The sequence below is a fragment of the Lacerta agilis genome, chromosome 9 (genome assembly GCF_009819535.1).
Source record: "Lacerta agilis isolate rLacAgi1 chromosome 9, rLacAgi1.pri, whole genome shotgun sequence".
NCBI classification, from domain to species: Eukaryota; Metazoa; Chordata; class Lepidosauria; order Squamata; family Lacertidae; genus Lacerta; species Lacerta agilis.
In genome coordinates, this window is record NC_046320.1 from 28,608,367 (window position 1) to 28,629,431 (window position 21,065).

Here is a 21,065-nt window from a genome sequence, read left to right on the forward strand (position 1 = left end):
GGGCTCCCGTTGCTCAGTCCCAGCTCCTGCAAACCTAGCAGTTCGAAAGCACGTCAAACTGCAAGTAGATAAATAGGTACCGCTCTGGCGGGAAGGTAAACAGCGTTTCCGTGCACTGCTCTGGTTCACCAGAAGTGGCTTAGTCATGCTGGCCACATGACCCGGAAGCTGTACGCCGGTTCCCTCGGCCAGTAAATCGAGAAGAGCGCAGCAACCCCAGAGTCAAACACGACTGGACCTAATGGTCAGGGGTCCCTTTACCTTTACCTTTATATCCCACATATAGAAATCTATTTGGAAAGAAAGGTTTAAAACTATAACAAAGCCCCATGAAGCCTAATTTCACCCCAGCATAACGATTGTGTCTAGTGAATTCATAGGTACGTTAGAAATTATAAACTGGGATAGCACAGTTGGTAGAGCAGGAAACTCTTAATCTCAGGGTCATGACCCCCACGTTGGGCAAAAGATTCCTGCATTGCAGGGGGTTGGATTAGATGACCCTCAGGGTCCCTTCCACTCTACCATTGATAGTTTGATCATTGCCCCACAATTTCTTTTTGTTGAAAATGAAACGATCAGACACCTACAAGGAAAGCAGCGGGTGCTGGATAATCTTCCCCCAACCCTCCCCTCTTTCCCAAGGCTTGCAAAGGTGAAGAAAGCTATGGCAGCAATATTTGTTTACAGGCACACACCCACCCATACTGATGGTCTCAGAGGAAAAGCTGCCCTGCCCCTCCTCCCTATCATGATCGAGGATCTTTTGTTTCCTCTGTAGTTTCAATTCTTCGCCCTGCCCTTATCGTGCATATTGGGACAAGGAAAACGTGTCTGGCTTCAGGGGCTGCCAAAGAAAGAAAGAAAGAAAGGGAGCAGGAGGAGGAGGAGGGAGGGAGGGAAAGTCCCTCTCCAGAGAGAAGTTGCTTGTTTTCGCGGGAAGCTGTCGAACAGAAATGAAGACAGCTCCCTAGCCTGGAAATATATATATATATATAATTTGCTTATCAAGAGGAGGCGGTAAGAACGCACGAGATGCGGCGGAGTGGGTGGGTGAAGGGGGTTCGTTTCTCTCGGCAGAGCAGCTCGCTTCGCCCCTTATCTCCAGGGCTCCCCGAGGCGCTGGTGGGCTGTCCGAAACCAGACCCAGGGACAGAGCAGCCGACGGCTCCCGTCCGCGCCGCCGACAGTCCCTCCCGAAGGGGAAGCGCCAGCGGCGGCTGGAGGTGGAGGAGGGGAGGGACAAAGGGCGGGTGGCAACTCCGGCGCAGGTGACAACCGAGTTGGGCTCCTTCGGAAGCGCTCGCGCGTATTTGTATCTCCGACTTCAGGCACTTCCCGCGTTCCCGCCTCCTTCGAAAAAAGAAAAAGAGAGGAGGGAGCGAGGGAGGGAGGGGAAGGGGGGGAGAAGAAGAAGGGGGGGAAACCCTCGAGGCTGTGGGGAGATTAAAAACGAGGAGCGAGTAATAAATCAATCCCTAGTTGCCTGGGGAAGGGCAGCCAGAGACAGAGGCAGGGCACTGGTGGAGAGCGCTCCCGCGGGCCGTCGGAATGCACCTGAAAGACAAAGTGGCTCTGGTCACGGGGGCAGCGCAGGGCATCGGGAACGCCTTCGCCCGAGCCTTGCTGGAGAAGGGCTGCAAGGTAAGGAAGTGGTGGGCGAGGGTCCGCGGCATCTCGGCTCGCGCCTTCTCCGCGTCGCCTCCGCAAGGGGCTGGCAGGCGCCTCGCTCCGAGGACGCAGCGACCAACCGGGCTCCTCCTCTGAGTGCGCGCCGTGGCTCCCGCGAAGCTATTGGTCTTCCTCCTGCGTTTGCTTGTGGGCTGCGAAGCTCGTGTGTGTGTGTGTGTGTGTGTGTGTGTGAGAGAGAGAGAGAGAGAGAGAGAGAGTGTTTCAAAGTATGCTGCGTATGTGTAAAATGCATACATTTACGTGCTCAAATGTATCCACTGTGTCTGTATTCAAAATGACACTTACAAATACTACAGACACGTGTACTTACGCAGTATACGTGTGCATCTCTTTTGGCATACACGTATGTATGCGTTTGCTTAGCCGTCACTATAGAGACAAAACCTTAGCCATATGTACACTCAAAGGTCAGATCTATTCCTAGTAACTCAGAAAGAAGTCCCTTTGAAATCAATGGGCCTTATTTATTTATTTATTTATTTATTTTATTCTTTAGTTATAAAATATGATATACTGCTATTCATTAAAAAGAATCAGAACAGCTGTCTTGCAGGGAAGCTTTTTAATATTTGATGAATTCTTGTATTTTAATATTTTGTTGGAAGCCGCCCAAAGTAGCTGGGGAAACACAGCCAGATGGGTGGGGTATAAATAAATTATTATTATTATTATTATTATTATTGCCAGACACAAGGTGGTCCTTTTAAAATGAGATTCAGAAGCAATGCAAAATACGCAAGTGAGAAGATTAAAGATTTTATTCTAAAACAGCAAGCAATGTATACATACCAAGCAAGCAGTTCAATCTACCACTTGGAAGAGACTCTCCCAGGTAGCCTCAGTTTGCAGGGCCCTGCGGCTGATCAGTCCGTGCACCAGCTTCAAAGAAACTCTGCCCAAAACATCCGATTTTATAGATAGCGTTGCCAGACTCTGGCTTGCCAGACTGGCTATGTGCAGATCATCCATTAGCCACCCCCTCCCAATGCCTCACTTTCTCAAACACATGTCCAACATCAAAGAATGTACCCAGCACTATTCTCCACACCTGATTAAGGCAGCTATGTGGCGCTTCACCTGCTCCCAACCGCTCTCAGGACATTAAAGACTGTTCTCACACCATCATAAAACTTAACACAGCAAGGAAGGGGGAAGGAACAGAGGCAGGAAGGTTAACCGTGTCAGATCACTAACTCCTCTGGATACATTTTGTCTTCTGGGTGCATTTCCCATACAGCAGTTTACAGCAATACTGCATTAAAAGCTATTTAATAAAAATCAAAATTAAAATCAGAAGCCAACTATCTATTGTGGAAAGATAAGGGTCATAATTGCCTGCATAAGCTTGATACAACAACAACAACAACAACAACAACAACAACAACAGTAAAGTTTTCAGCTGGTGTTTAAAAGTCGGAACAGAAGGTGCCTTACTACCTGGCAAGTTATTTTGCACATGCACTCAAAAATGCTTACTAGGAAGCGAGTCCCATCTGACATATTGCCATTTACTTCTTAGTAAACATCCATTGTATTGCACTGTTAGACATATGAAGCATCCAGCAAATATTAAACACTTTAAGTGCCTATTGACTTAATGAGGAAAGATGGAAGCACAAGCTTAATCTTCCCTTTGAACAGGACATAAAAGTGCTTAAGTTACCTGGATCATGCATGAACTTTATGTGCAGTGTATGTCTAGTATATACATTGTATACTGAATATCATGTAAACATGATTTCTTCACACATTATCTTATGTAATGCTAAGGGGCAGACTTTGGTAATCTTAAGTAAAATGGCACACTATGCAAGGCCAAAATTTGGTGCCCCCACATGGATCTTCTCAATTATGGATCATCTCAATTTGGCGCCCCCTCAGCCCAGTGCCCCCTATGCAGGGGAACCGCCTGTACCACCCAAAATCTGGTGCTGCCTAGATATTCAGTCTTCTTATCACCCTCTAAAACAGATCTTCCATTCTCCCTGTGAAGAACATAATCATTCTTTCTTATCTTTCATAATCTTCTTGTCATTATCCTTTTCACTCAGGTAGCACTTGTGGATCAGAATGTGGAACGAGGAAAAGCAAGCAAAGATGCCTTTGACAAGCAGTTTGAAGCACAGAGGACCATATTTATTTCTTGTGATGTTTCAAGTGAAGAAAAACTAAAAGGTAAAGAAGAAATGTGTGTGTGTGTGTGTGTGTGTGTGTGTGCTGTTTATCCTGTCAGAGTCAGGAGAAGAAAATGTGTTATAGATATAAAATCTGTGCAGGTTAGGCTTTGGCAAAGAAAGCCAATATTCAACCAGGATTTATAAATGGGTGGGAAATCTACAAATGTGAAGCATCAGCAATGTGTTTCCTAGGTTGAATTAGTTGGCATATTACAAAGAAAAATAAATTGCAGGATATTTTGTGATGTTTGTATGAACACAATATGTGGGGAAAGTGTTTTACAAGTACAGTACAGTACCGTGTTTTGTTTTATTCTTAAACTCCAATACAGGACATTCCCACCTAGTCCTTGACATTAGATATTGAAATAAGCATTATAAAAAAAAAATGAAATTGAAAGCCAATTATCATATGTAGGGAAGAAAGAAGAAAACATTTATTTCAAAACAGCTACTTGGTATTGAAATAAACCCAGTACAGTAGTATGGTTTAACATTAAAGGTAGCACTTCCTCTCCCATTTATGCATAACTAACATTATTTTAATGTCCCCAAATTTAAAAAGCAATTTACAGTGCAGATTGGAAGGCTGCTATTGCTGCTATTAGTGTCTGGAGGAATTGAGATTTGTTGGGAGTTTGAAGTTGTGTGCTGTTATCTTATGCATATTTACATAGAAGGAAGCTGACTTCTGAATGGCTACAATGGGACTTTGCTCAGTGCAGAAAACATTTCAGCGACTGATAGCATTTAATACGAGTTGTTATTTCACACATTTGTTCAGCAGTCCAAATAAGTAACACAGAAGCCCTAAACACTTGGACCAAGAGGCTTTTCATGAAAGATTTTGTCTGAATTTTGTTTTTTGTTATAACTCTTTATTACCGGTATTAGTCTTCCTGGTACTATTTTCTGAACAGGAATGTGTGGTTGTGGGATCACCACTTAAAAAAAGAAAATAAAATAAAAAAGAAAACAGGTACTTACCTCAGAAAAACAATAGAGCAGAAAGATTTGGTAGGAGATGGTTTATAAGGACTTATAAATTGTAATATTGGTCTAATAAAAACCATATGGTTTATAATTTGCACTGTATGAATAATGATTTAAATTTGTTGTGTTTTTATTGAATGAAAATTAAATTGGAAGGAAAAAAACAGTCATTGGCAGATACACAAAGTAGGATATTCATCAAAATACTAGAATACGATTCGTTCTTAACCCGAGGTACCACTGTAGCAGGATTCTTTTCAGTTAATGGGAGGGTTTTGGTATAGTCACACTTTCTTTTGAGAAAGTGCTTTTTCATAAAGTGCATACGTTAAAAACTATGGAAATTGCTCCCACAAAAAGTAGATGGCCACTAACTTTGATGGCTTTAAAAAAAGAATGGAGGATAAAGTTATCAACAGCTAATGACCATGTTTGCTATGTTCTGCCTCCACTGTTGGAGACAGTATGCTCACAAATGGAATTTGCTGGAAATCACAGGTTGGGAGAGCATAGTTCTGCTCAGGTTCTGCTTTTGGACTTCCCATTGACAACCAATTAGCCACTGTGAGAACAGGATGCTGGACTAGATAGGCCATTGGCATGATCCAACAGGTGGCTCCTGTATCCATTTAAAGTAAAATAACTGAGTGTACACAAAGTAGCTGAATGCAATGCTAACGGGGGGGGGCACTTCCTAATAGAGAGAGCTATCACTAAAGACAAGATTAAAAAAACACAGAAGCGTACACTGTGGTGTAGCCAGTGTGGTGTAGTGGTTAAGAGCGGTAGACTCGTAATCTGGTAGCCGGGTTCGCTTCCCCGCTCCTCCACATGCAGCTGCTGGGTGACCTTGGGCTGGTCACACTTCTCTGAAGTCTCTCAGCCTCACTCACCTCACAGAATGTTTGTTGTGGGAGAGGAAGGGAAAGGAGATTGTTGGTCGCTTTGAGACTCCTTAAAGGTAAAGGGACCCCTGACCATTAGGTCCAGTCATGTCCGACTCTGGGGTTGCGGCGCTCATCTCGCGTTACTGGCCAAGGGAGCCGATGTACAGCTTCCGGGTCATGTGGCCAGCATGACAAAGCCACTTCTGGTGAACCAGAGCAGCATACGGAAACGCCGTTTACCTTCCCGCCGGAGCGGTACCTACTAATCTACTTGTACTTTGACATGCTTTCGAACTGCTAGGTGGGCAGGAGCTGGGACCGAGCAATGGGAGCTCACCCCATCATGGGGATTCGAACCCCTGACCTTCTGATCAGGGTAGTGAAAAAGCGGTATATCAAATACAAACTCTTCTTCTGTCAGCCTGGCAGGATTGCACAACTATGGCTGGTGGTAAAGCTAAATCATTTCTAGGTTATGGGACTTAAGGGGATGAGTTGACAATATCTAGGAATGAAGCAGTTTGTGTACTCTTTGTGCAAATATTTGTCTATTAATTATCATGGACCCTAGAGAACTATAGGGGTGGGGAAAAGATCTTTAGTAACAGCTTTAGAAAGGAGATATCAAGAACCAGTCAATTTTTGCTTGTTTAATTATTTCTTTAATCTGTGATTGCATTACAGATTATGTCTATACATTTAAAAAACCAAATCATATCATTTTGTTCTGAAAGGATTAACCTGTATAATTACCATCTTCTGATGATAATTCTGTACTGATATTTATTTAAACACATTGGAATCTGCATGAGGTTCCTGCTGTTCACATGGAAACAAATCCTATCAGGAGCACCAGGAACCCCTTCACTAATTCAGTTTTTCATCTTTGCAGACACTAGGGTTACCTAATGCTTTGCTCTGAAACAAAACACAAAGACAGATTCAGGGAGGCCATTCTTCTGACCCCTACCTAAACAGCACTGCAAAAACTTTTATGTTAGCAAGGGACAGGCAAGACTAACATACCAACATATCAAGTGGCTGAATCAATTTATCTATTCAATTGATAAAATGTTATCATACAATACAAATATACTTTATGAAGAATTAAGGGAGTGCTATACTGTACATGAGTATAATTCTTTGTATTCACATTTAAGCAAAATTCATATTTTAGATCGTGTCGTTGTCATCATTCTAGAATGATGAATTGTATGGAAATAATGAAAAAATTCTCTTTGCACTCTAACCCCAATTTACTTGCAGATGCTTTTAAGAAGGCATTTGAACATTTTGGAAAGCTGGATATTGTGGTTAACAACGCTGGAGTGAATAATGAAAAAAACTGGGAAATCACAGTCCAAGTTAACTTGGTAAGTTTAATAATAATAATAATAATAATAATAATAATAATAATAATAATTTATTATTTATACCCCGCCCATCTGGCTGGGTCTCCCCAGCCACTCTGGGCGGTGTCCAACAAATATTAAAATACAATACAAAGTCACAGATTAAAAACTTCCCTAAACATTAAACATTAAATATTTACATTTTAAAAAAATCTGTAATACCTATAAATTGAAGAATATGATCTGTATTTAGGAATATATATATATATATATATATATATATATATATATATATATATATATGCTTTATATTGACTGCTTTATTAAGTGCATAGTAAGTAACTATACATGTTGATCCTATACATCTTAACATAGAAGTAAGTTCTAGAGTCAATGAGACATATTGCCTGACAGGAGAGTCCTACACACGAGTAGGCATCCGGCAGAGATGTATAGCATGTGTAGCCAAGCATGTGTAGCATTTATAAAAGACATTACCGGTACTTAGAACTGCTAACTTTTCTTGAACCCAGGTTTTTAAAAGGCTCTTACTTAAATAAACATCAATGTATATTCCTGCATTTCCCTGTGAACCAGAATCCATAAACTCTGTCTGATCCCTGCATACTAAGTCAAGCTTTCCTAATTCTCACATATCTGTCTAATGTAGACTATTCTAGAACTGCAGCTTTTAATATGGCCCTTGAGGAGGGAAAAGTCAGATTTTGCTACCCTAACGTTTTATTGGTCCCTAGACACAAGCAGTACTGAATACCTTTGTATCAGATTCTGTTTGTCCTTTATCTATTCTTCAGTCCTAAACCAAATCCGCTACATATTCTTCAGTCCTAAACCAAAGCTGGCTATATAATCCCATGTCATCAAGTTCAGTTTCTCTGAATCAGCATCTCTGAATCAGCTATTGGCATGCATTAATCTTTGATACTCTAATCCATGGTTGGAGAATATATAGGAAGAAATCTAGTATGCACCAGAAATTGCTAATGTTGTTATTCATTCATTCATTATGCAAACATTTACATATGACAATTGTATTATCAGATTACAAGGGTTTTTTAATTGTTTAAGTTGACCAATATACTTATTTTTTGGTACTGCTAGAGTATTCAAATTCTTCATACCATGTCAAAATCAAATTGTGATGGGGTCAGATGTTGCTTGGCTTTCAGGCCAGGTAATGCAAGCCACGTGGAAGCTAATCTCTTCTATATCACTATTCATATAGTGATAGCTCCTTATGAGAACAAATAGGATTGATAGCCACTAACATTTTTAAGATTGTTGTTCTGTACTCAGTTACTCAGGACTAAGTCCCACTGAATGCAGTGGGATTTGAAATACTATGGAGATGATCATACTGTACAGAACCTGTGTTACAGTGAGGATGAGTTTACATGTTTACTTACTTCCAATGGTACTTCACACTTGGCTTAGTGGTTTAATAACTACCGTATTTTTCGCTCCATAAGACACACCTTTTCCTTCCTAAAAAGGAAGGGGAAATGTTAGTGCATCTTATGGAGAGAAGGCTTAGCTTCCGCTGCCTCCCTCCACCCCCACCGCGTTTGGCGGGAGGTGGGGGGCGGCAGCGGAGATGTTGCTGCATCCTCCGCGCCACCCGCCGATCCCAAAAGCAGGCTTTTGGGATCAGCGGCAGGGCGCGGAGTGGTGGAGAAAGCAGCATCTCCGCTATTTTCTCCACCACCTCCCCTCCACCGATTGGTGCTGGGCGCAGGGTGGTGGAAAAAGCAGCAGGGATGCTGCTGCTTTTGGGATCGGCGGCAGGGTGCAGGGTGGAGAAAGCAGCATCCCCGCTTTATCCACCCCTCTCCTTGTGCGCCGATCCCAAAAGCAGGCTTTTGGGATCGGCGGTGGGGCACAGGGTGGTGGAGAAAGCAGCGGGGATGCTGCTGCTTTCTCCACCACCCCACGCCCTGTGCTCATCCCGCTTGCTTTGAAGGGAGCTGGGGACAGGGGTGAATGCTCACCCCTTGTCCCCAGCTCCCTTCAACGCAAGCTGGGATGAGCCAATCTGAAGGGGTGCATTGCGCCCCTTCAGAGCGACTTATCCCCGTTTTTTTAAAGGGAGCTGGGGAGAAGGGGTGATCATTCACCCTTTGTCCCCAGCTCCCTTCAAAGCAAGCAGCGATGAGTCGTCTGAAGGGGTGCATGGCACCCCTTCGGAGCGGCTTAACCCCACTATTTTTTAAAGGGAGCTGGGGAGAAGTGGTGAGCCTCCTTTGCTCCCCATCCCAGTCTTTTAGAGGAGGAAAACCAGAAAAAAATTATTTCTGGTTTTCCCCCTTTAAAAATGAGGTGCGTCTCATGGTCCGGAGCGTCTTTTGAACCGAAAAATACGGTATGTAAAAGTGCACCTGAAGCAATAATACAATGCTAAATTCTGTCTTTTAGGATGCTACATTTTTTACAAGACAAAATTAAATTGCAGTTTCATTTACCTGTAGTCGTTCCTTGTATTGCTGTTTTAGTATGACAAACTAAACTGCATCTCAGTGGCTGGGTATAGTGATGAAGAAATACTGGCACACAGATCCAGCAATGAGCACTGTGAGCATTGTGTCACAGTACTCTGCTGAAACCTGGCTGGTCTCCAGGAATGATTACATACTTAATTACTTTTGATATTGCCTCAATATGTAAAGCACAATTCAAATGAAAAGCAGGACCTAAACAAGGTCATTGTCCTAAAGTACAAAGGCAATAACCAGCACAGTACAAAACCCTGTAAACTAAAACAAATAAAGGAGAGGGTGTTGGCCTTAAGACCAGAATGAGCTTTTGAAAAGAAGGGGAAAGGTAACAAAGAATGGTGTTTTAATGTCTCCTAGGGTAGTACCAGAAAATGCAGAATAAAACAAAACATGTGAAAACAGATTGCTCAAAATGACTGAGAACTTCATTTGTGCATATTTCATAACAGCAACAGTATTAGGGCAGGCTTGTTCACATGTTGCACTGAACTGTGAGTGTAGAGCTCAACTATTTTTACAATTCATTGAATGTAACTTGCAAACACACCTTATACAGGGTGAGTCCTTTAAAAGAGGCCCCATGGATACAGAGTACACATGTTCCATGGGGCCTCTTTTAAAAGACTCACCCTATGTAATTGGCATTAGAATGTCCTATCAGGGAAACAGGCTTACACTAGAAAGTCTTATATCTGATTTCTCATTTAAAGTGTGAAAAGTAAGTCTGTAGTAAGCATGGTTAGGATTCTATTCTTAAATCTCATAATGAAGTAGCTTAATAGCCCAAAAGATTGGAAAAGGCCATAGATTCATGGCACATAGAACACAGAAGCAGGTTCCGTCTTAAAGGTCTAGTAAACACCTCTGTCTGGTACCTTGGAGAGCTGTTGCTGGTCAAGTTAGTTCTAGTTCAGATGGACTAGTGGTTTGTCTCAGCATAAGGCAACTCAGTATACAGTATTGGTGGTGGTGGTAGTGGTAGCCATCTGTCTCAGGAGACAGCGCCTCCAGTGGTGAAGTCAAACCACTGCATGTTGTTGTTCAGTCGTTCAGTCGTGTCCGACTCTTCGTGACCCCATGGACCAGAGCACGCCAGGCACACCTATCTTCTACTGCCTCCCACAGGTTGGCCAAACTCATGCCAGTCACTTCGAGAACACTGTCCAACCATCTCATCTTCTGTAGTCCCCTTCTCCTTGTGCCCTCCATCTTTCCCAACATCAGGGTCTTTTCTAGGGAGTCTTCTCTTCTCATGAGGTGGCCAAAGTACTGGAGCCTCAACTTCAGGATCTGTCCTTCCAGTGAGCACTCAGGGCTGATTTCTTCAAGGATGGATAAGTTTGATCTTTTTGCAGTCCATGGGACTCTCAAGAGTCTCCTCCAGCACCATAATTCAAAAGCATCAATTCTTCGGCGATCAGTCTTCTTTATGGTCCAGCTCTCACTTCCACACATTACTACTGGAAAAACCATAGCTTTAACTATATGGACCTTTGTCAGCAAGGTGATGTCTCTGCAAACCACTGCATAAGCAGCACCAAAGTGACCTCCCCAGGGCAGTGTGTATGAAGGTCCTGGGCTGCCCAGATGACCCTCCCCCCTTGGCCTTGCTAATGTGGTCCAAAGGAAAGCAGAGCAATATGTTTGGCACCAGCTTGGCTGCAGGTGTTGTCAGAAAGAGGTGTACAACTGTCTTAGGGCTCCATTCCAGATTTGTGTAGGTTTTACTCCTTTGCCTTTTCTTTTCCCGAAGATATCCTGCAAGGCAGCAGGTACAGATTTTCCCTGGGGTTTACTCCCAAAGCCCTTATCAGGAAACAGCATAGCCGCAAGGCATCAGAGATTATGGATCAGAGTATTCCTTATCCTCAATGAGCTACTTTCCTAGGGTAATGAGCCCCATCTGCACCTCATTTTCCTCTATGGTGAGTGCTAAAACAGCCTTCTTGACCTTTGGACCCACTAATGGTCTTGTCCACTCTATCTGCCAGAAGCCCATAACTAACCAAGGTTTTGAGACCCATCAGCTACTCTCACCTGGTTTAGCCAGCCAGTCAAAGCTATTTCCCCGGCTATGGCCACTATCGCATGCTGTCAGCTTCTAGGAGCCAAGAAGGAGCATGTGTCCCCCACCAGAGGTACAACCTCCCCCTAACACCCCGGACAAAGTATACATTATATGAGCAGTTAATTAGTAACAGCTAATCAGTAAAGTGATTTACACTTTGCAGTGATTATTATATGCCTGCTCTTTTCAAGATCAAGGCAGTGGCTTCCACAGCTTTTTATGTACTCCTGTCCTTTGCCGAATCTCTATGCAACTGATTGCATTTTTTAAAAAAGCAATGCATAAGCCAAATCTGCTGTCAGTAAGAAATGGAAATGCTCAAAGGCATTTTAAAGAAGGCGAATTTTGATTGCATGTGGTTTGTTCAGGCATGTTTTTATTCAATTAACTGGTAGACCAAAACAATAATTGTTCCCTTTTATACATCTATTAGTTCCCTTATGTAAACTCCTTACACACACATACTAAAGGCAAAAACTGGCTAACAAGACATACTGTCCTGTCGCACCTCATAAAAATCATCCTGACACAGAACTTTCTCATGCAGGATTTAAAATAAAGTTGGTGAGAGAGAGCAAAATATTGCCTTTTAAATGGACTTTGCCGCTGCATGACCCAGTCTTGATTTTTAGAGCTTCATTGTGATATTTATTGATAATTTGGGATAGATAGCATTAACTTTTGTATTTTGTTTGCTACTTTGAATATTTTTATAGCAAGACAGTAAAGCTATATTAAAATTAAATAAAAATCAATAACAAACCACTGGTTTTTAAATTCCAGGTTCTATTAAAATTAATTAATCTTGCCCTTCAGTGGGAACTTTAGTACTCAGATATTTTCTACTGAAATTAAGGAAAGTTGAAAATACTTCAGTTTAAATTGATCTACCCTTGGTTGTGAATTGATCACTGGGCATTACTAGTGTAAAGATTAGCAAATGTGTGCTGTTTGTTGTAGAACTATCAGGCAAATGACACATAGAATAAGCTGGTGTCTAAATGCTACTACATACAAAATTAGCAAAAGCTACTAAGGCTTTGAACAAACATTTGTGTTGAAAAGTGTGCAGATGTTCATAATGTTGAAAATGAAGAAAGATGGTAGCAATATGCTTGACAAATGAAAGGGTATGGGAGAAAAATCCATTAATGGGAGGTGAGCCCAGAGGGTGATGTTGAGACAGAGGGTATTTGCTTGAGTTCTAGGACTGATGAAGGGTAACATACAGCAGGTTACCCACATCTCTAGGTTTTCCTCTTCAAAACTGGATGACATAAGAGGAAGTTGACATGATGCGTTTCTTCTTCTTCATAATTTTGCTTGCGTCATGATGAGTGAGACAGGCCTGGTGGTAAATGGGGTAGTCATATTCATACTTGCAGGACTAGAAGCTGTCGGCGGGGGGAATAATTATGCAACTGAAAAGAGCTATCGGGAAAGTCAGTTATGTCCTAGTTAAGAAGTAGAGAGCATTTGAAAGACTTGCTTTGGATGAGTACAAGATCCAGGGCCAGGGAGCAGGGCATGTAGACAATCCAGATGTGACGAACAAGGAAATCTGAGTCACTTATTATTCTTCCTGTCACTAGTTATTCAGAATTCTCAAAGCAAATGAGTACCCAGAACAGACATCAGAGAGAAGACATGCTGTGCATAACATTATGATTACTTTTTAACCAGTACTGCTTATCCTGGTCTCTTAAGCTAACTCAAGCGTATCATAACACTAGAACTCGTGGGCATCCACTGAAGCTCACTGTTGGAACCTTCAGGACAGACAAAATAAAGTACCGGTACCTCTTCACACAACAAATAGTTAAACGATGGAATTCAGTCCCACAAGAGGCAGCAATGACCACCAACTTGGTTGGCTTGGAAAGAGGATTGGACAAATTCATGGAGGATATCAATACCTGGCTGTACTCTGTCTCCACTGTTGGAGGAAGCTGGATAGCTATTGTAAGAACAGGATAGGACAATCAGCACTAATTACAGTGGTACCTCTGGTTACGTACTTAATTCGTTCCGGAGGTCCATTCTTAACCTGAAATCGTTCTTAACCTGAAGCACCACTTTAGCTAATGGGGCCTCCCACTGCCGCCGTGTCACCGCTGCGCGATTTCGGTTCTCATCCTGAAGCAAAGTCCTTAACCCGAGGTACTATTTCTGGGTTAGTGGAGTCTGTAACCTGAAGCGTCTGTAACCTGAAGCATCTGTAACCTGAGGTACCACTGTATATATGTTATTGAACCACCACTCAAAGATTGTAAAGGGTAATGGTGAAACTTACAAGCTTTCTCCCCACTCCTGCTCTAGTTCTGCAAAGGTTGTTCACAGGAGTTGTGTGATTCTAGTAAGGGGGTTCTCTAGATTCCACCTTTGCATTTCAGACTATGAGGACCACCTGAATGAAGCCTGCAGACCACCAGTGGGCTATAAACTATAGTTTGGGAACCTCTGGGCTAGATAACCCTTTAAACAAGCTGTTGTACTTTCTACAGTTCTTGCTTAAAGTGAAACCGTGACAGTATTGGAGAAGCCCCTTCACTGTAGAGGGGAAGCTGACAAGGAGTTTCAAAACTGCAGAGGGGGTGGTGGGGGAGCTTGCAAGCTCTGCTTTTTGCAGCCTTTGCACACAATGCACAACTTCTTGCTGGAAGAACTGTGTGCAGCAGTTGCATACATCTGCAACTTAGGTGAAAAATTCCTTCCACTCTCACAGCAAGCATGGAGAGGTGTCTTCTCCACAGAAGTGAAAATGATAAGTTTTGAAGATTCTTGGGCTTGCAGGCATAATTAGGTCCATAAGGCTTTTTTGCTGAGCCATCCTCGGATGTGGAAAAGTTCAAGCCATGGCTGCTGCAAATGAAGAATCAGGAATGTAATTTAAATACACCCCCAATTCTTCCTTTGCAGGCAGAATGTGGCACTTTTAGAACCTGGTGCCTTTTTCTGTCATCCTGCATTCTGACAAAGGTGCCAATTCATGTTGACCAAGCCACCTACCTGTCAGCTTATGGAGGGTTGGTCGCTTTTGGCTCTCTGGACAAATCTAATTCCCCTTCCCTTTTTTAGGGTTTCAAACTTCATGGATATGGTACCTTGACATGGGTGAAGCTGTTTTACAGTTAATTTGTCAGGCACCTAGGAGGACTCTAGGTCCATTTGCCGTTAATCAGAATTTCTAGGAAATCCAGAAGACCACTTATAAGAGCTGAAGATAAGGGACATTATAAAAAAGGAGGCAGATCAAAGTATTGACACCTGAATAATCTATTTCCAGATAACTTAGATGTTTGAGGAATACAAAGGCAAGCAACCACAGTGATTTTAAACTTGCTGAATATACTTACTGAGAGTCTGATTATAACAGACTAATGTCAGACTGAGAAGAGACTTAAGTGTGGTACCTCCTTTGTGTTTTCTGTACCAGATTTCAGTGATCAGAGGAACGTATATCGCCTTAGAACACATGAAAACTCAAAATGGACATAATGGAGGAGTTATTGTTAATGTAGCATCACTAGCAGGTAAGAATATTATATAGTTTATTTATTTCAAGGTTGTTTTTTTGTATTTCCATTAGGTTGAAGTCCAGTGAGATTATATTAATTTCTTAAAAACTGTCAGTTTGCATTCCTTGGTACAAAAATAATTGGTTTAAAGTGTAGAGATCTTTCCTATTCTAATTGACTCAAGAAGGTTCTGGAAGCTGGAAGTTTCTAGCTGACACGTAAGTTTCTTTTCTCCCCAGAAACAAGCGGAAGGTTCCTGATGTTATTCCTTCAGAGAAGCTGAACAGCTGGTTTAAACTGGTTCTGTTATCTCTTTCACTCATGGTCATACTGACTATAGTAATAGGCCAGAAGGAGTCTGGTTTTCACTTTCTATCTCTCTTTCATTCTGGTATGGTGTTCTGTATATAGTATGCTAAGTGCTAAGTTACTGTAAGTTTACGTTAAGTCTGCTGCAACTGGATTTCTTATGGAGTGTGTCAATCCTGAAGAAGTGTGCATGCACACGAAAGCTCATACCAAGAACAAACTCAGTTGGTCTCTAAGGTGCTACTGGAAAGAATTTTCTATTTTGTTTCAATCCTGAATGTATTGGATTTGTGACCATTATGCTCACTTGCCTTCAGTAGCAGTAAAGCTCTGCTGGATGAAATATTGCCTCTGGTCTGTATTTTGGGAATCCTGCAACGTGTTTAAGTTTTTTTTACTCTGCTAACTACACCTTGGAATCTGTTCTGGAACAATATGAGCAGAATTCATGATATAAGCAACAACTGAAACATTGCACCAGTTCACTGACACCAGTGTCACATCAGAAAAAAATAAAACCAGCACTACTAAAGAACCACCAAATCCTAGGGGTGAAAGAAAAGTTTTACTTAGTGCATCAGGGATGTTAAGGCACAGGGACATTTTGTTTCTACAAACTAAAGCCTTTAAAGTATGGTTGTGATTTTTTTTCTCGATTTTAATGATTTATCTTTTTCTAAATCACTTTGAGAGGGGTTTTTTTTGCAATCAAACAGTGTATAAATTTTATGAAGTTAAGAAATAATTAATTAATGATGTATTTCTCCGCAATGAAAACGTGCCTTCGGCTCTCCAAAATTCTGTTGTAGCATTTGCCAAGTCAAAGAATTAGTGTCATCTCTCAACCAAATAGGAGGAGAGAGATCAAAATACAGTAGATCAATGTATTTTAAAATGTCATCTGTTTATGGATGTTGTTTTAAACTTTTTATATTTTAATTTTTTTGCAAGTCACCTACAGACTCATGGATTTGGGCTACTAACAAATTAAGTAACAATTGCACTTTTTGATATGCAGTATAATAGCAGTGTTAACAATGAGAAGTTAAGGGCTTGTAATCTGTCTTATCTATAAACTTCCCGTCTCTTGTAGAGGGTGCTATGACTATGTGTTCATTAAACATTATTATTTCCAGTTCAAGTAAACATGGGAAGTTATACCAGCAAAACACAAAACAAAACCCACCCAAATGCCGAAACTATAATAGCACACACCACAGAGAAGTGAATTGCTCTTGCTCCAGCCAAACACATAAGAACAATAAACTTCTCATTTTTTATTTTCTTAACATCCATGAACTTAATGAAGGACTCTGAGAGAACTTAACCATTTGTAAATACCTTCAGAGTGTAGCTAAAGTCTAAAGTCTTACTTTCTGATGTCCAAAAATACTAACTGTAGTATATGCAACTACAGAAATCCAAATACATATGTTTAGAAACAGATCGTATCCATTTTGTTTATTTTATTTATTTATTTTTGAAATATTTATAAGCTGCCCTTCACCTACCAAGGTGGAGTCTAGTTCATAGTTTAAACAAACCACACAATAAAATGCTAAAACAATAAAATCCTATATAAAAATAAACAGAGGCTGCCGAAAGCAAAACAACAGCGGCGGAGTCAAACAGCAAAACCCTTAAAATGCCTGAGAAAATAATTAAGTCTTGATCTGGTGCCAAAATGATAACAATGTCAGCGCCAGTTACACCGCTAAGAGGGAAGGCATGTTTCACAGGACCTCCATCCTCAGGGACAGGGGTGGCTGCATGCCATTTAAAGTTCCCCACAATTCCCCCAAGCAACCTTATGTTAAAGTGGTAGCTGCCACATGGATCATCGTCACGGAGCAAGCCCACTGTAGGAATCCCACAGGTGCAGGAGGGATCCCACCGAAGAACTTGGCTGATACATGGGATCTGACAAGGCTGACTTTATGCTTGTGGATTAGCCTCAATTTTTTGTCTTAATCAGACTCTAGTTAGATCTTCAGATCCCTCCCCATGGTGAATTGTTTGCCACATGCCGAGGACACTGTTTTGTGGACCTTGGTAGCACCCACGAGTGTGGAATGAGCCACTTTGTGAAAAAGCATGACTTGTGTTTGTGATGGAAAGCAGCCCTTATATCTGTCCTAATATCACTTGAGTCACTTCTGAAATGTTCATTTTCATACTATTCTGTATGTTGCTTTGAATACCACATGAACTGGAAAAGCAATTAATAAGTTGTATAAAAAAACAATAGCCCATCTTTCCCACCTTCTATTGCAGTAAAAAACCTTAAAATAAACATATAAAACCAGAAATGTTTACTTATGCAGGCTCAGTTCTTTTTAGTTTCATTCAGTATTAGTTATCAGGAGTGATGCTCATTTTAATAAATATTTGTAACTGTTTTTCTTTCCATTGTTAAAGGACTTATGCCTGTTGCATTCCAGCCAGTGTACTGTGCTTCAAAGCATGGGGTAATTGGATTTACACGTTCGATAGCCGTGAGTATGGGCAGCTGAAGAATTCTCATAGTTTTCCTCATAAATGCTATTTTCCCTCCTCTCATCTATAAAATAACTGCATTATCTGAACATCTTAGCTATTCAAAGTAACTATGTTTTATAAATAAAAATTTATCTTGCTACTTCAGAATCTGGTTGCCAGGATTTCTGAGTGTCATCCAGCTCATTAAAGTGACAGCAATGCTAAGAGAGGCATCTGAATTGGGGAAAACCTAAAGCCACAAAGAATGGGCTAGTTCTAGTTCCGAGAAACATATTTTGTGACAGTAGTCAATAGTTATTTGAGTGTTACATGAATATTATCATACACCTACCTGTCTTAAATATGTATTGCATTGGCAAATGTTGATCATACAATATGTTTCCTAGTCTCTGATAGTTATTGTTATAAGTGATCAGCAACTGGATTGGTCAGTTGACCACCAAGCAGAGAGATAATGGGCCAAATCTATCTTCCTCCCCCCACTCTTTTATCTCCATCCATATACTAATAACTGGGAACTCTATACCCCAATAATGTTGGCCCTGTGAGCAAGAGGGTGCAAGGAGTGGAGCTGTGTCTTTCTTTTCATTTTCTTTTCACCCTCAAGTCAGCTGCAATATGGTTTCCCCAACACCACCAACAGTTAACATGTCTGCCATTTTCCTGTAGATGGCTTCTGAGGCAGCGAACTATGGCGTACGAATAAATACCATCTGCCCTGCTTTTGTCAACACACCAATTCTTCAGTCAATAGACAAGGAAGAAAACATGGGTCAATATGTTGCATACATTGACAAGATTAAAGATATGATGGAAGTCTACGGCGTATTGGAGTAAGTAAAGTAGGCACAGTGGTATTGGTCAGATTACCCACTGCCTTGCGGGACAACTTTGGGAGGAGAAAAGGCTAAGGAGTAAACGCTACACAAATCCAGAGTGGAGTTCCTAACCCTGTTGGATGGCGTCTTGCACGCTTCCTTCCGGCAACTCCTGCAGCCAAGCTCTGTTTTCCTTTGGGCCCCATCAGTGAGGGCGGGAGGGGGGAGTCTTGTCGTCTGCGCAGCCCAGTTCCTCCATACACACTGCCCAGGCTTGTACCCTGGGGAGGTCACAGTGCCGCTGCTAATACAGCAAAAACAACACAGGAAGCAGCAGTTACGAGTTACTGGTCTCTGCAGCCACAGCAGGTGCTGTGGTTCTCCAGTGGTTTTACTTTGCCACTAGAGGCACATTCCATGGTCTTTCGAGGTAGGCGGATGCCGATTCAGCCTAATAGAAATTATTTAATAATATTGGAAAGAGCTATATTCCTGTTTTCCTGTAATCAAAGCACTTAAAGTGCATCAGCAATGTTTTAGAGAAAGAAAACAGACCAAAAAAAACCAACAGTAGGTCATACCAGACAGGTCTCAACTTTACTTAAGGAGCCGCTACAACATGCCAGCTATTAAGAGTACCATCTGGGCCGGGGGTGGGGACCCTTTCTCCTCTCTCCCATCCCGTGTTCTCTTTCACTGAACTGTCATCATCATTCTGTAAGCTCACATGCTCTTGTGAGGCAGATTGTATTTAAAGAATAGACCTAGTTAACAGCAGACAGGGGACCTATTCTGACAGAGTATCTGATTCTTATCACTTAAATTCATTTTTAGACCAACACTAATTGCCAAAGGATTGATACAAATCCTTGAAGATGATTCATTAAATGGACAAGTTATGAAGATAACAACGAAGCAAGGAATTCATTTTCATGAATACAACACAGCACCCATTGAAACAGGGAATTCTAATTTGTGACTGTTTTCATTCCTGAAATGAAATTGTTTTGAGTTGTAAAGCAATGCTAATGGTACATCTGAGTTCTAAATATTGCTGCCAGTATATTCCTTGTGTGAGGAATTAGATACAAAACAAACATGATTTTTGATATTAAAAATTGAATTTTAGAAGTTTAGTTCTTAACTTAATGTGAGGCTGCATTCAGATGGCAGTTTATTCAGTTCTCCTGATGTTTCCTTCCCTGATAATTTCCACATTTCACTGGATCTTCCATACAACGTAAAAGCCACCTCTAGAAATCTAGTGGAATATAGTTTAGCACTCATCCCCATGTTAATTGCTTCCAGGGGGGGGATCAATTTGCAGCCCTGGAAAACTGAAAAATCACATGAGTTTTGCTCACATAGTGAACTTTTGGGTGGTAATTTGACATACTGGGGAGTGAATCATGGGGAAAACAGGAGCACCCATGTGTGGAAAGGGTGGAGAAGTAGTTATCAAAGCTAGTTTGATACAAAGCAAAACACAGGTCATCTATGGTTTCCAGCCATGGTGTGAAATACATAATCAAACCATATATTTGGGACAGTTTGTCTGTTTGCTATGCATTTGAAGATATCTTAAGATATCATAACCAAATTTTGCATGATGGTTCCTGAGATCAAGTAACAGGTCCCCTCGTCTGTGTTTGGGTACAATTGGATGCCATTTTGAATCAATATGGTAGACTGAACCTTTCTGAACTGCACTGATTTTAACCACTGATTTCAAAGCTGCACTGATGGGGGGGGAGTGTTGGATCTGAGAATTCCTGAGCAATGCCAGGGCCAAGGCTGCTACTATCTAATATTTTAAAATAAAAATGACATTTTATAAGTTACTCTCTCTTTAAAGAAAGCTTGTAAAGGGTTAATATCAATAACTACTTAAGGATCATATTACTGAATTTGGTGGTTTAGAAACCTTGTATGTGGCCTGTGTAGTTACTACAAAGAAAATAAACTTTAAAATCAATTTGGGTATTCTGTTATGGGCATTTATTTATTTTTAACTCAGGTACATGTTTGTTTTCTTAATGTGAACAAGATAATTTTGTTATACAAAGGGAACCAATTGTTATTTATTAATACTTAATAAAATGACTTCAGTTCATTTTCCTTTTCAGTAGGAAATAATATCCCTGTACTCCTTTTTTGCTCTTAGAAAGCTGTATTTTTGACTACTACATTTCAAAAAGCTACATAGTAGATTCAAAATACTTAAAATGTTCAGATATGC

At 41.2% G+C, this 21,065-nt stretch overlaps 1 protein-coding gene across 2 annotated transcripts; it reads left to right on the plus strand.

The window, feature by feature from the left end:
- The first annotated feature begins 1,154 nt into the window (after positions 1–1,154).
- On the plus strand, positions 1,155–20,806 carry HPGD (15-hydroxyprostaglandin dehydrogenase). Of its 2 annotated transcripts, none has more exons than XM_033160531.1 (7): positions 1,155–1,271; positions 3,744–3,867; positions 7,016–7,122; positions 15,119–15,215; positions 17,928–18,004; positions 18,678–18,841; positions 19,661–20,806. In XM_033160531.1, exons 4-7 carry the CDS (start codon positions 15,158–15,160, stop codon positions 19,803–19,805), a joined length of 444 nt encoding a protein of 147 aa, XP_033016422.1. In that variant the 5' UTR covers positions 1,155–1,271; positions 3,744–3,867; positions 7,016–7,122; positions 15,119–15,157; the 3' UTR covers positions 19,806–20,806. The 2 variants fall into 2 exon arrangements, with proteins under 2 accessions (XP_033016422.1, XP_033016421.1); XM_033160530.1 differs by lacking the exon at positions 1,155–1,271 and adding an exon at positions 1,436–1,644.
- Positions 20,807–21,065: the final 259 nt, after the last annotated feature.